The sequence below is a fragment of the Amphibalanus amphitrite genome, unplaced genomic scaffold, assembly GCF_019059575.1.
Source record: "Amphibalanus amphitrite isolate SeventyFive unplaced genomic scaffold, NRLGWU_Aamphi_draft 000754F_arrow, whole genome shotgun sequence".
NCBI lineage: Eukaryota > Metazoa > Arthropoda > Thecostraca > Balanomorpha > Balanidae > Amphibalanus > Amphibalanus amphitrite.
This window is the reverse complement of record NW_024882248.1, coordinates 177,371-193,236: the sequence shown is the minus strand read 5'-3', so window position 1 is coordinate 193,236 and position 15,866 is coordinate 177,371. Positions and strand designations below refer to the sequence as shown.

The 15,866-nt window shown below is 47.9% G+C and overlaps 1 protein-coding gene across 1 annotated transcript in view; it reads right to left on the bottom strand.

The window, feature by feature from the left end:
• The window catches only part of LOC122365650 (TBC1 domain family member 25-like), a gene marked incomplete at its 5' end in the record, with an annotated part of 201,187 nt that overhangs the window by 25,387 nt on the left and 159,934 nt on the right, over positions 1 to 15,866 (bottom strand). Inside the window, one exon of the mRNA XM_043337057.1 lies at positions 6,718 to 6,826. Within this exon, the coding sequence (XP_043192992.1) occupies positions 6,718 to 6,826 (109 nt within the window). The remainder of the gene's footprint in view (positions 1 to 6,717; positions 6,827 to 15,866) is intronic.

The window sequence follows — 15,866 nt, the reverse complement described above, 5'->3', positions numbered from 1 at the left end:
CAGTCTCAGCATACTTCCTATAATGCCTAGTGCCTTATTTTATTCTGGAGAAAAAAAGACTCACTGAAAGGAGCTACAAAGACTTAACTTGACCAGCAGTTAATGTGAAAAGAACAACTCGCCATCGCAGTTCGAAGCTACGCCGCGCTAAATAATGCCATACCCATGGCAGTGATACGCCACTACATCCAAAAGAAGTAAGCTTATTCAATCAAACAATGAAGTTTATCCAGTGTGTCGTATGGGGTTGTAGTTCATTGTGGTCTGGATCAAATCATCTCGGAAGAATGCTCGATGAAATGATGGAATTCGTACCCTTCGCATCAATGTTAAACGATGAAGGTTGCCGCTCTTAAATGTTTCCGCAAAACTTGCATCGGGATCGGAAACTCAAGAATACGCCAGTCTGCGAAGAACGGACGGAAAAATAGCGGTGGAGCAGAAACAAGATGCATAGGACTGATTGGAGTATAAGTAGCTGGGACAAACATCTGTGCCGGTGGTGGCCTGTTATTACAGGAACTTCTACTTTGGATATCTCAGGAAACTGGCAGGTCACCATTTCTAGGCCAGCTGTGGACATTTTTGATGGAGAAGCCAAGAAATGTGCCAAGGGCGAAGAGCATACTGTAACTAACGAGCTACAGAATATGACGGAGGCGCCGGGGGCACTAATCGTTTGGCCGAACGGGGAAAAGCACTCGATCCGCGCCCCGGCAGGTTACCTGTGCTCCAGCTTCCGAGCTGAGATGGTCGCCCTCCGAGCTGCTCTCTCCTAGCTACTGGAGAACCCGCCGCACGCCGAAGACACCATCGTAGCCTGCACCGACTCGCAGTCCGCCCTCGCCGCCATCCGAGGTGGCTGGGCTGCCCAGCACTCCTCGCTCGGAGTGGACATCTGGAGAGCCCTCTGGGGACTGACAGCTTGAGGCCTGTTGGTCTACCTACAGTGGGTTGCCCTCACAATGCAGGTTGGAAGGCTGAACGAGAGGGCCGACACCATCGCCAAGAAGGCAAACATACTCGACTAAAAACAAATCCTTATAGACGTCCAGAAGGCCCACTGGGCCGCCGCCAGAGTGGCGAGGGCTCGCACCGTCGGGGCCTGGCCAGCCGGCTGGTTCCACCAGCTGACGGGGATCGACTCCCGCCTACCGTTGCCGGCGGCGACCGGCCAGCGGCGGTGGACATCCACCAGCTCCGCGCCGGCCACTGGACAAGCTCCTCCCAATGGCGCCACAGAGTCGGGTTGGCGCCCTCCTGGCTGTCGGGGTGCAACCAGTGCGACGACCGACAATGCAGAGCCGCACTCTACCCGTCTGCTGAGAGGAGGCGGACAGCCCAAGCATGTCCTCCTGCGGTGCCCGGCTCTGATGGGCACCCGACATCGCCTGATGGCGACCATCAACCCCAATATGGAGAAGGTGCGGAGCGGCAGCATCGTGGTGGCCCTGGGGGCCGCCCACAGGTCCCTTCAGAGCTGCTCGGCTACGTCTCCATGGGACGAAGGGACACAATAAAAGCAACAATAGCTACAGCATGACAACGTGACGGGAACGACCGTCACAAGAGCTTTCGCCTTATCATTCAGCAGCGAGTGGAAAACGAGCAGACGGAGGGATACGTTGCAATTGGTGATGCGCATGTGCGAATGTGTGAAAGTGCGACTATGTGTAGATGCGTGGTGCGAAAAGTGGGTAGCAGAGAAGAACAGTGAAGACACCGTTGCAGCAGACACACATTTTCCCGTAAAGTCCCCCATCGGCATTACCGCCAACCTTTACCACCAGCGCGGTCGGTGCACTGTCGCGCGAGTTTGTAGCCAGCCATGTCAGAGATGTGAACAATCCAGCACACGGGGGAAGAAGAAAGGGATGATAGCCACCCTTTCTCGCTGGATCCCGCGGTGAAAATGGACTAACGCCATTTTCAAGCCCATTGGTGCAATGTGAGATGAACTTGACATGAGGACATCAATGGGTGTCGATGAACGAGAAATGATGTTCCAATACAGATTCATATCGACCAGAAGCCTTTCTTATTCTGAGCTACGAGCAATAGATAGTACAAAAACAAAATATATTACATAAAATTCAGCCTGTCGACAGGAAACAATAAAAGGGTATCGTGTTACAACATATGGGTTCATATTACGGCTTCAGATATTTGGGCCTCCAATGCTGATTTCCCAAATCAGCGCACAGTCCATATATATGTAGAGAAGTCTGTGGTTGAGAGCTCACTAGCAACGTGCTCCTAGGATAAGGCGAAAAATAACATGACAACGGAACGCCTGCTCACTCGTTTAATCAAGCACCAATTCGATGTTGCGACATGTTTTTATAATCTGTATTTAATGAGGAATACGAGCATATGCATACAAAGTTCGAAAAATAATCCAAAAGTATGATTTTTGAATGAAATACAAAAAATGTTAGTATGCCACTCGTCTCGGAGATTTGACTCGGCAAATCATAGCCTTACAAAGTGAGTTACGCGGTGTTACGTGTGGAAACACGCATCAAAAATATTCTCCCATAAATTCTGCATTGGAATCAACTCTTATCTTTTGCCCAATTTTGCCCAAACAGCTACTACGAGACATCAAAGCAGAAGATGTCGCGTGGCTTCCAGCGCTCCGCTGCGCTGCCCGGCGCCGCGGCGGTCAGCTGACTGCGGTGTACCGCCGCAGGGGTTACGTGTGGAAACACATATCAAAATATTCTCCCATAAATTCTGCATTGGAATCAACTCTTATCTTTTGCCCAATTTTGCCCAAACAGCTACTACGAGACATCAAAGCAGAAGATGTCGCGTGGCTTCCAGCGCTCCGCCGCGCTGCCCGGCGCCGCGGCGGTCAGCTGACTGTGGCGTACCGCCGCAGGAGTAAAGTCGTGCTAGGAGGGGCAAAGTCCCCACAGTGCGGCGTTCCGGAACGGAGGAACGGAGGAACGGATCGTGCCCACCTATGATTCTCTTACCGTTTTTTCACTAGGATTAGGTAGTGCTGATAGAACATGCGATATATGTGGTAGTATCACTAGTATCAAACTTTTGGCAACGATTATTTTCCCAGTTAGAGTGATATGTCTATTTTGCCACATTCTTATCACTCGTAATATTGCCTCCTTTTTCATCAGCAAGTTTTTCTCTACTATGTTGAAACATTTCGGTTCAAATATAATTCCCAGAAGCTTTATTTCATGCACCCAATTTATCTCAATGTCTGGACATATAACATCTACTCGTGAAGTTTCACTTCCAATCCACATCGCATTGGATTTTGAAACATTTGGTTTTAGTCCTGAGAATTTCGCAAACCAGCCTAGTACCGTCAAAGACTGCCCTCCAGCTCAGCTCAGTACCGTCAAAGACTGCCCTCCAGCTCAGCTCAGTACCGTCCAGAAAAAATGTAGTGTCGTCGGCATATTGTAATATCTTGACACTTGCTTCGCCTAGTTTCATACCTGTTATGTCCTTATTTTGTCTAATAGGTACTGTTTGCTAGAATTTCGGCGCCAATTATGAAAAAATAACATGATACAGGATCTCCTTGTCTGCACCCTCTTTCTAAATGTATCACCTCTTTTGATGTATGGCCATTGTACACAATTCGAGAAAATACATTTTTGTTTATACACTGAAATGTTTTGATGAACTTTTCTCCAAAGTTAAAGCTACGTAGGCAGTATTCTATGAAGTTCCAACTCATGACATCAAATGCAGACATAAAGTCAACCGAGAGTAAAAGTCCTTTTCTCTCATTTTTATATGCTTCCCACAAAACGTCATAGACAACCCGAGTATTTTCACCAATGAATCTTTTCTTTAAAAATGCCGTTTGATCAGGGTTGATAATGGAGTCCAATACTCTTTTTAATCGATTTGCCACCGTGGCGGACAAGATTTTCTAGGTTGAATTTAAAGAGTGATTGGTCTCCAGCCAGATATTACGTTTCTAGGTTTACACGGCTTAGGCACTAGTATAATCAGCCCTTCTCGTTGTGTGACTGAAAGTTCTCCATTTTCTAATCCATACATAAGTGATCTGTGTACAAAATGTTTTATGTCGCCCCAAAAGACTTTAAAGAACTCGTAAGGGAAGCCATCTGAACCAGGGCTCCTATTATTACTTAACCTTTTTAACGTTTCTCCTAGTTCTAGAACAGTTACTTTTCTGTCCATTGACTCCGATTCGAAACTCGTGAGCTTAGGACCCATGGAGTTACTCAAATAGTTGGAGACTTCGGAATGTAGGTAATCATCATGCTTTTTAAATAAGTTTGTGAAATGCTGCGTTATTTTTGATATAATGTCTTCGTTACTAGTAAACTCATGTCCCTCTACTTTAAGGCTTGGCATTAATTTGCTGTTGAAATTTCGTTTTTCTAGATTCAAGAAGTAGCTAGAGCTCTTTTCCCCTTCTTCAAACCATTGTGTTCGGGATCGAATAATGCGGCCTTCATTTGCTGTGGCTCTCGCTTTTTGAATCTCCGTCTGTTTGGCGACAATGGCTTTGATGTCTTGTTCAGACGGGTTTGATAGGGATTCTAAAAATTGAAGTTCACTCATTATTCGCTTTTCTTTTTCAGTCTGCTCTTTTTTCTTTTTTATGGAATATGAATTTGTTTCACCGCGTATCTTCATCAGCAATGTTTCCAAAAAAAGGGCATCATTTATCGTTAACTGGATTTTCTCCCTACATTCTTGACTGGAAAGGTATGATTCACAGTAAACTGGACATGCATAACTATTGAGTACCTCTTGAATGACTCTTTTAACCATTTCTAGATATCTTTTTTCTTTAAGTAGGGAGCAGTTAAGTTTCCAGAATCCTCTTCCTCTTGGTTGTCCATTGATATTTAGTTTTAATATGACTCTGGAGTGATCCGATCTGTATGCAGGAACTATATCACATGATATAGTTTTGTTAAGCAGGGGTTCAGATATTAGAAAGAAGTCCAGTCTTGCGCACTTCACAGGATTAAGATTGGAATTTAACAATGAATCCTGAAAAGGATACGCATAATTATGCGTCCAGAGACAGAAGAGCTCGATCCCGAAATATAGTGAAGCAAAAGTGTGCTGCATTCAATCTTTATGCTATTTGGAGGATTATGAATGAAAACAAAAAACAATACAGTTGGAGGCGTTAGCCGAGTTAAGGGCCCACGGCAATTTTCGTCCCGACGGTTGCACCAATACAGGACATTGGTGTAGTCCGGGCAAGACTGGTCGCCGTAATTCGGCCTGAGGCACCTGCCCCTATGACAGTTTTGTCAGGCTAAACGGGCCTTCGTGTCTCCTCAAATGGCGTTGGCCGAGTTAAAAGTCAACGGCTTTTCGTCCTGGCGGCAGTTCGCCAAAGCATGAATTTGGTGTTTGCCTGGGCAAGGCCAGTCGCCGTGTTCTGGTCTGCGGCACTTGCCTATCTGGCCTGGTGTGTCAGATTTCTGACTAGAAGTGGCAAAATGTGGACCCGAGGACCCGGTCCAAAGAACCAGTCTGGACCCATATGGGTCTAGACCGGTTCCTGGAAATTTTATGACGGGTCCAACCGGGTCCTACCATAAACTATACATCATGCACGCTACACATTATTGCAAAATATGAAGTGCATGAAGTGAATGTTTCTTTGCACACAGTAGCTCATGGGTATTCCCAGTGGGAAATAGGCTGTTTTACAAGATGCAACTTATGACACCTACAAGTAGTTTGTATTAATTGACTTTTGGGGAACGGGTCCAAATGGTTCCGATTCCAACTAAGACCGGGTCCGACTGGTTCCAGAAATGTCCAGCCGGGTCTGGTTCGAGTCTGGTTCCCAAAATTTTCATCTTTTGCCACCTCTATTTCTGACCGACCTGGTGGTCAGATTATGGGCTGTCGTGGGTACGGAAATAGCCCAGGCGGTGCCGGGTTGACGAACATGTGAGGAACATGTTGAGTGCGACTCCCGACAACCCTCTCGGAGACCACTTTAGAGTGGCTCACGGTCAGCTGTCACTAGACAGAGGGGCGGATCTACCACTTACGGTGGAGATACTGTACCAGGCTCTGGACTACCCAGACGGAAAGATATCAGAGTCCATCACTATCAGAGATTTGGAGCCCTCCCTGAACGAACGTCTTGTGTCTTGGCCTATTATGTAAGTGTGTAAGTGTGAATTCGAGTCACCGATCGTATCGAATATTCAAAAAGTGTTATGATGTCCTGATTTTGTCTCGTTTTTTATCGCTCGTTTTATATATGTATGTACGGTACATCGGAAACATCTTAGCATAACCAAGGATAATTTTCCTTTAAAATCTTATATAAACAAATACCACGAGATGAATTTCGAAATATGAAAATAGGTGCCGTCTGTCTGCTGTAACCTTTTTTGTCTTCTACATTGTTCTTTCTTTCGTTTGATAATGGTCTGTTGGCCGAAATATCACGTAAATAAAAAGGTAACTTGGCATTAATTTTTCTATATATTCGAGGGACGAGGAATAAGGTCAATGTTTTTCTTTCCTATAATCGTGTCAGCCTATCCATGAAAAACACTTTGTGTTGTAAGTTTTCATGAAAATAAATGAGAATATGAAATAATGAGCATTATCAAACGTCAGTGACTTTGATGTTGGTGGTGAAAATGTTATTTAATAAAAAATTAACTCATTTGCACCTGTTGTCCACCAAAAGAGCAATGAAGTAGCCCCAGCCCAGCCTACCTGGCGGTACTTCAAGTAGTCGAACAGATCCGGCTCGTAGAACTGCAGTGTCTCGGTAAGGTGCTGAAACTTCGCCGTCATTGCCAAGCCGTCCAAGAAAAAGTTGGGCCTGCATAAACGATAAATAACGCCGGCGTCACACTAAGGAAACAGGCCAAATGAGGACAAAGGGGAGTAAACTGTCCGGCGACATGAAGTGGCAGGCCCCCACCTGTGCGCTAAATATTTTTCATTCACTTTTCCTTCCAGCAGATGTCATTGATTCAGTCATACTCCAACAGTCGCCCAATAACTAAGCAGGGCCTCCTCTAACATGTTAACTGGAGCCTAGGGGACCGCGGCTCCCCAGTGATGCCGCTGCCCCCCCCCCCAGTGGAGCTGAAATCGCGTCACGGGGGGGGGGGGCACGCAGTTAAGCAAATCACTTAGAAAAACGAGGAAATTACACTATAACCTTACTAAAGAAACAATCCAGACTACCTCCACGATCACCACGTTACTAATTATAGTTTCCTTATATCGTTGCTTTGTTATCTACAGGAGGGCTGTTCACGACGTCGGTTTATCCCGTTTAATAAACCGTAAACATGTTTGTTTTTTGAAGGACCAATCAGCGTCGACCTGATCCTGACGTCACATCTCGTCAATGACGTCAGACCTCCGCCGTAAACCGTCTATGCGGTTGATGCCTCAGAGCATCAACATGGCGCGTAAACGCGTTTATGTGACAATGATGGCGATGTGCGGCAAACTCGTGAGGCGAGTTATGAGTTAGGAAATTTGAATTCGGACAGTTCAGGGGCTGGTAGGTGAGTAAATGAGTTTCAAAATAACCCTGCACGGGTTGCAGAGGACTGGAATGGTAGGTTTTATTATTTCACTAGAGGGACAGCATTACGCGCAGCGTAATAAATCAATTTTCATTAAAATCGGCCCAGTAGCGGCCGAGTAATTGCAAGAATAAATTTGGCGTCTCCTACTGGCCGGCGGTGCTCTGTTCCGGTATTCATTGCCAAAGGTCAGTGACCTGCCGGCTCTGGTTTCGCTCAGTTACCGGGGTTACATGAGCAAGTAAATGCGTATCAGGAACGGATTTTCCTATTCGCTCACCATTGTAGTCCGTTTGTAATGCGTATTAACTCTGCTCATGTAACCCCGAGCAGTTTCGCAAGCGAAGAAACTGAGCCTAAGGCGCGTGCTCTCTGATCGGCGCCGGCCGCGGCCCAAAATCCCGCAAAGATGCGCCCGCCACGTGCAAACCACCGAGCGCACCCCCTCGAAAAGTTGATACGACAAACAGATGCACGCGTCCGACTTGCGCCCAAAATTTCACCCCCGTAGCCCGCACCGTTCCGGAGCAATAGCCCGCCAAGCGTGACTGACGCGTCACATACATACATACATACGGACATTTTGATTGTTATATATGTAAATTCATTGCCAAAGGTCAACGACCTTCCGGCTCTGATTTCCCTCAGTTTTGCAAGCGAAGAAACTGAGCCTACGGCGCGTGCTGTCTGCTCGAAGCCGGCCGCGGCCCAATATCCCGCAAAGATGCGCCCGCCACGTGCAAACCGGCGAGCGCACCTCTTCCAAAATTATACAACAAACAGATGCACGCGTCCGACTTACGTTCAAAATTCCACCCCTGCAGCTCACACCGTTCCGGAGTAATAGCCCGCCAAGCGTGACTGACGCGTTACATACATACATACATACGGACATTTTGATTTTTATATATGTAACTAGAGGGACAGCATTACGCGCAGCGTAATAAATCAATTTTCATTAAAATTGGCCCAGTAGCGGCCGAGTTATGGCCAGAATAAATTTGGCGTATCCTCCTGGCCGGCGGTGCTCTGTTCCGGTATTCATTGCCAAAGGTCAGTGACCTTCCGGCTCTGATTTCGCTCAGTTTTGCAAGCGAAGAAACTGAGCCTACGGCACGTGCTCACCGCTCGCCGTCGGCCGCGGCCCAACATGCGGCAAAGATGCGCCCGCCAGTCGCCACGTGCAAACCGACGAGCGCACCCCCTCGAAAAGTTGATACGACAAACAGATGCACGCGTCCGACTTACGTTCAAAATTTCACCCCCGTAGCTCGCACAGTTCCACAGCAATAGCCCGCCAAGCGTGACGGACGCGTTACAATTACGGACATTTTGATTTTTATATATGTAACTAGAGGGACAGCATTACGCGCAGCGTAATGAATCAATTTTCATTAAAATCGGCCCAGCAGCGGCCGAGTTATTGCCAGAATAAATTTGGCGACTCCTCTTGGCCGGCGGTGCCCTGTTCCGGTATTCATTGCCAAAGGTCAGTGACCTGCCGGCTCTGATTTGGCTCAGTTTTGAAAGCGAAGAAACTGAGCCTACGGCGCGTGCTCTCTGATCGGCGCCGGCCGCGGCCCAAAATGCTGCAAAGATGCGCCCGCCACGTGCACACCGCTGCACCCACCTCTTTCAAAACTTAATACAACAAACAGATGCACGCGTCCGACTTACGTTTAAAATTTCACACCCGTAGCCCGCACCGTTCCGGAGCAATAGCCCGCCAAACGTGACGGACGCGTCACATACATACATACATACATACGGACGTTTCGATTTTTATATACGTAACTAGAGGGACAGCATTACGCGCAGCGTAATAAAACAATTTTCATTAAAATCGGCCCAGTAGTGGCCGAGTAATGGCCAGAATAAATTTGGCGTCTCCTCCTGGCCGGCGGTGCTCTGTTCCGGTATTCATTGCCAAAGGTCAGTGACCTGCCGGCTCTGGTTTCGATCGGTTTTGCAAGCGAAGAAACTGAGCCCAAGGCGCGTGCCGTCTGCTCGAAGCCGGCCGCGGCCCAAAATGCCGCAAAGATGCGCCCGCCACGTGCAGACCGGCGAGCGCACCCCCACCAAAATTTAATACGACAAATGGTTGCACGCGTCCGACTCGGCGCGAAAATTTCACCCCCGTAGCCCGCGCCGTTCCGGAGCAATAGCCCGTCAAGCGTGACTGACGCGTTACATACATACGTACAGACATTTTGATTTTTATAAATGTCACTAGAGGGACAGCATAACGCGCAGCGTATTGAATCAAGTTTCAATAAAATCGGCCCAGTAGCGACCGAGCTATTGCCAGAATAAATGTTGCGTCTCCTCTTGGCCGGCGGTGCTCTGTTCCGGTATTCATTGCCAAAGGTCAGTGACCTTCCGGCTCTGATTTCACCCAGTTTTGCAAGCGAAGAAACTGAGTCTAAGGCGCGTGCTCTCTGCTCGAAGCCGGCCGCGGCCCAAAATGCGGCCAAGATGCGCCTGCCACGTGCAAACCATCGAACCCACCCTCACCAAAATTTAATACGACAAACAGATGCACGCGTCCGACTTACGTCGAAAATTTCACCCCGTATCCCGCACCGTTCCGGAGAAATAGCCCGCCAAGCGTGACTGACGCGTTACATACATACGTACAGACATTTTGATTTTTATATATGTAACTAGAGGGACAGCATTACGCGCAGCGTAAAGAGGGACAGCATTACGCGCAGCGTAATAAATCAAGTTTCAATAAAATCGGCCCAGTAGCGGCCGAGTTATTGCCAGAATAAATTTGGCCACTTCTCTTGGCCGGCGGTGCCCTGTTCCGGTATTCATTGCCAAAGGTCAGTGACCTGCCGGCTCTGATTTCGCTCAGTTTTGCAAGCGAAGAAACTGAGCCTAAGGCGAGTGTTCTCTGATCGGCGTCGGCCGCGGCCCAAAATGCGGCAAAGATGCACCCGCCACGTGCAAACCATCGAACCCACCACCACCAAAATTTAATACGACAAATGGTTGCACGCACCTGACTCGGCCCGAAAATTTCACCCCCGCAACACATACAGTCGCCTCGCAATAGCCCTCCAAAGGGAACTGACGCGTTACATACATACATACGGACGTTTTGATTTTCATATATGTAACTAGAGGGACAGCATTACGCGCAGCGTAAAAAGTCAATTTTCAATAAAATCGGCCCAGTAGCGGGCGAGTTATTGCCAGAATAAATTTGGCGTCTCCTCCTGGCCGGCGGTGCTCTGTTCCGGTATTCATTGTCAAAGGTCAATGACCCCCAGCTATGCTTCCGCTCATGGTTTTGCCAGCGAAGAAACTGAGCCTACGGCACGTGCTCACTGCTCGGCGCCGGCCGCGGCCCAAAATGCCGCAAAGATGCGCCCGCCACGTGCAAACCGCCGAGCCCACCCCCACCAAAATTTAATACGACAAATGGTTGCACGCGCCCGACTCGGCGCCAAAGTTTCAACCCCGCAGCCCGCACCGTCGCCGCGCAACAGCCCGTCAAAGGGAACTGACGCGTTACATACATACATACAGGCGTTTTGATTTTTATATAAGTAACTAGAGGGACAGCATTACGCGCAGCGTAATAAATCAAGTTTCATCAAAATCGGCCCAGTAGCGGCCGAGCTATTGCCAGAATAAATTTGGTGACTCCTCTTGGCCGACGGTGCTTTGTTCCGGTATTCATTGCCAAAGGTCAGTGACCTTCCGGCTCTGGTTTCGCTCAGTTTTGCAAGCGAAGAAACTGAGCCTACGGCGCGTGCTCTCTGATCGGCGCCGGCCGCGGCCAAAATTCCGCAAAGATGCGCCCGCCACGTGCAAACCGGCGAGCGCACCCCCACCAAAATTTAATACGACAAACAGATGCACGCGTTCGAAATACGTTCAAAATTTCACCCCCGTAGCCCGCACCGTTCCACAGCAATAGCCCGCCAAGCGTGACTGACGCGTTACATACGGACATTTTGATTTTTATATATGTAAACTAGGTGTCCAGCATTACGCGCAGCGTAATAAATCAATTTTCATTAAAATCGGCCCAGTAGCGGCCGAGTTATTACCAAAATAAATGTTGCGTCTCCTCTCGGCCGGCGGTGCTCAGTTCCGGTATTCATTGCCAAAGGTCAGTGACCTTCCGGCTCTGATTTTGCTCAGTTTTGCAAGCGAAGAAACTGAGCCTAAGGCGCGTGCTCTCTGCTCGAAGCCGGCCGCGGCCCGAAATGCTGCAAAGATGCGCCCGCCACGTGCACACCGCTGCACGCACCCCCTCGAAAAGTTGATACGACAAACAGATGCACGCGTCCGACTTGTGTCGAAAATTTCACCCCCGTAGCTCGCACCGTTCCGGAGCAATAGCCCGCCAAGCGTGACGGACGCGTCACATACATACATACATACATACATACGGACATTTTGATTTTTATATATGTAAACTAGAGGGACAGCATTACGCGCAGCGTAATAGGTCAATTTTCAATAAAATCGGCCCAGTAGCGGCCGAGTTATGGCCAGAATAAATTTGGCCTCTCCTCCTGGCCGGCGATGCTCTGTTCCGGTATTCATTGCCAAAGGTCAGTGACCTTCCGGCTCTGATTTCACCCAGTTTTGCAAGCGAAGAAACTGAGCCTAAGGCGCGTGCCGTCTGATCGGCGCCGGCCGCGGCCAAAATTCCGCAAAGATGCGCCCGCCACGTGCAAACCGGCGAGCGCACCCCCACCAAAATTTAATACGACAAACAGATGCACGCGTCCCACTTGCCCCCCAAAATTTCACCCCCGTAGCCCGCACCGTTCCGGAGCAATAGCTCGCCAAGCGTGACTGACGCGTCACGTTAGGCGGCACGGCCGGACATCGATAGCAGCGCCTCTATCGGTCACTAGGGAAAGCTGGCCTGTACGACGAAATACCGGCTGAGTTGTCACACGTTGAATAGGTTTATAGAGGCGTCCGTCTTGTGAAAAAGTTGAACTTTTGTTATCACTATTTCTACAGGCAATTTTAGAAGTGTCTTCACATAGATTACAAAACCGTTTAGATTATTGTATTCACTTCAAGCCTTCCCTATTGTTCTTGACGATGATGCGGGAACTATTTCTAATTAGTGTTTCTAGCTTAGTAAAAGAACATATTGTGCAAACGATGAAAAAAGCATAAATGGAAGATTTTAAATGCAATTTTATCTAACAATTAATGGTTAATTCTCTACATATCAAGGAAGAGGTGCATGCTAACTGATAATTTAAAGTTCTTGGGGCCAGTTGTTTTCTTCTTTTCTTACGTCGCCCCAATGGCCGCGAATACACCTGTGATAACGCCTATCGACATACGGACGTTTTGTTTTTTATATATGTAACTAGAGGGACAGCATTACGCGCAGCGTAATAAATAAATTTTCAATAAAATCGGCCCAGTAGCGGCCGAGTTATTGCCAGAATAAATTTGGCGTCTCCTCTTGGCCGGCGGTGCCAAGATACCTAAAAGAAACAGGTAAGTCGGGTGTTTTGAGTAAAGCCCTGGTGACGTCACGGACATTTCTTATATGGAGAATTTCGCCTTTAAGGAAAATATTCTACAAACGAAAATTTGTATTTTATGAGCAAAAAATACAGCCTTTCAATTTCAATATGAAACTTATATAACTTAATTACAAAACTTGAAATCCTTTGAGTGTTTGTCCCAACCCCCTGCTATACCCTTGGTCACGTGACTAAAATGATAAACTTTGCGTTTTACAATGTTATGACTTAAACAGAAGTAATAAATAATAAAAGTGTACTATTTATGATGTTTTAGGCAGAAATCGTGTAAATATATCCTTAAATTATATATAATCTGTTGAAAAGAAGTCACGTGATGTTACCAGATTGTGCTCGGACAGCATCTTCTTGAACTTCGATTTCGAGTACTTGGTACCTCCATAGAGGCCTAATAACGGACGTTTTCAGTTATAAAATGAAGCGCTGAATCTAATAAGGGCAAAATGTAATCATTTGTTGCCCTTCAGGCTTGGCTATCCAGGCATGAACTTTGGCCAGTTTGTGTGCAAAGCCTATGGTGAAGGGAAAACTTCACGCCCAGCTGACGTCACAGACCTCGGCTACCAAATCGTGTCCGGTGGGGATCGGGCGGTGCCCTGTTCCGGTATTCATTGCCAAAGGTCAGTGACCTTCCGGCTCTGATTTCGCTCAGTTTTGCAAGCGAAGAAACTGAGCCTAAGGCGCGTGCTCTCTGATCGGCTCCGGCCGCGGCCCAAAATCCCGCAAAGATGCGCCCGCCACGTGCAAACCGGCGAGCGCACCCCCACCAAAATTTAATACGACAAACAGATGCACGCGTCCGACTTACATTCAAAATTTCACCCCCGCAGCTCGCACAGTTCCACAGCAATAGCCCGCCAAGCGTGACTGACGCGTTACGTACAGACATTTTGATTTTTATATATGTAAACTAGAGGGACAACATTACGCGCAGCGTAAAGAGGGACAGCATTACGTGCAGCGTAATAAATCAATTGTCATTAAAATCGGCCCAGTAGCGGCCGAGTTATTGCCAGAATAAATTATGTGACTCCTCTTGGCCGGCGGTGCCCTGTTACGGTATTCATTGCCAAAGGTCAGTGACCTTCCGGCTCTGATTTCCCTCATTTTCGCAGCGAACAATCTGAGCCTAAGGCACGTGCCGTCTGCTCGAAGCCGGCCGCGGCCCAAAATGCTGCAAAGATGCGCCCGCCACGTGCAAACCGCCGAACGCACCCCCACCAAAATTTAATACAACAAACAGATGCACGCGTCCGACTTAAGTCCAAAACTAGAGGGACAGCATTACGCGCAGCGTAAAGAGGGACAACATAACGTGCAGCGTAATAAATCAAGTTTCAATAAAATCGGCCCAGTAGCGGCCGAGTTATGGCCAGAATAAATTTGGCGACTCCTCCTGGCCGGCGGTGCCCTGCGCCGGTGTTCATTGCCAAAGGTCAATGACCTTCCGGCTCTGATTTCGCTCAGTTTTGCAAGCGAACAATCTGAGCCTACAGGGTTGGGCAGATAAATTGGGACAAAATACATATTTGCATTTAGAACGCCGTAGCTTAGAAATTTGTAAACATAGGCATTTCAAAATTGGATCACATATTGTCACACCAATTTTACACATTTTCACCAAATATGGTCACCGTGGTCCACCTGCATCAGTCCTTATCGGTGCCTGGACTGGCCGCACGCGCGGCGAGATCTTCCGTCTGAAATGGCTCGTAATTGTAGCCAACTGGCACTGCTGAGGCTCACCACAGTCACATGGGGACGTTCGTTAGACTCACCCGCAAAAACGCCCCAGCAACCAGAACTTGTGTGGGCTGAGGTTTACTGAGGAAGGGGGCATTTTCCCTTGGGTACAGTTTGCGGGATCCTCCGTTTCAGGAGATTTTGTATTTAATTTACTGTATGCCGGGGAGCTGACTCCTCGAAGAGCATCACTCCATGCAGGATGTTGCCTTCTTTCATCTTGTTGATTCGAACTGCCGGAATAATGGTTAGGTACCCTGTAATGGCGAACCCCTTCCCGATTCCGTAAAATAAGGGGGCCCCACGTGACCGTCAGAAGTCATCGGGTGGAATGCCATCACCGATGTCTGCTGCATGCTTTTTGGAACTAAGATCACGTCTTCTGGGCTGGTTGCGATGTTACATACATGGTGTTTGCGGTTGTTCATATGTTCGGTTATGGGGATACCATCGTCCGAAAAAGACCTGCACGTGCTTGCTCGCTTCTCCAAGCCCTTCAAGAGGAAACAATCTTTATAACGTCACAGCTGCTTCAACATCTATGTTGACAGGTTGATATGCATCAATGCATAAGAGTCCATGTTTGAGGTGCTGGTATATCGCTTTCTCATGGCGCGGCTACCTTCGTTGTAAGCTCGCGCCACTGTTTTCGCGAGGATCCTCTGATTTAACTGAATTTTGCCTTTTAGCCCCCCCTGAAAAACCGGGGGAGCGGCCGGTGTCAATGCAATAGGTATGTAAGGATGAGTCAATATCATCTCTTCCTCCAACGTTTACGTCTGTTCGATACACACTACTTTCAGCCATTTGATGGAGCATAATTAGAGTATTGGCACGCATGTGCGCGCGAACTAAGTTGATAGTGGCTTGCTTAAGCCCACGTTCTGTGACCAGCCGACTCAAAATTACAACACAACCTGCATAACATGGAAACGTATTCGTTAGCCTATATTTATGTTCAAAAATTATCTTTATCACTCAAAAAATAGTCGTTTTAGAGGAAGTTGAAATTTGTCCCAATTTATCTGCCCAACCC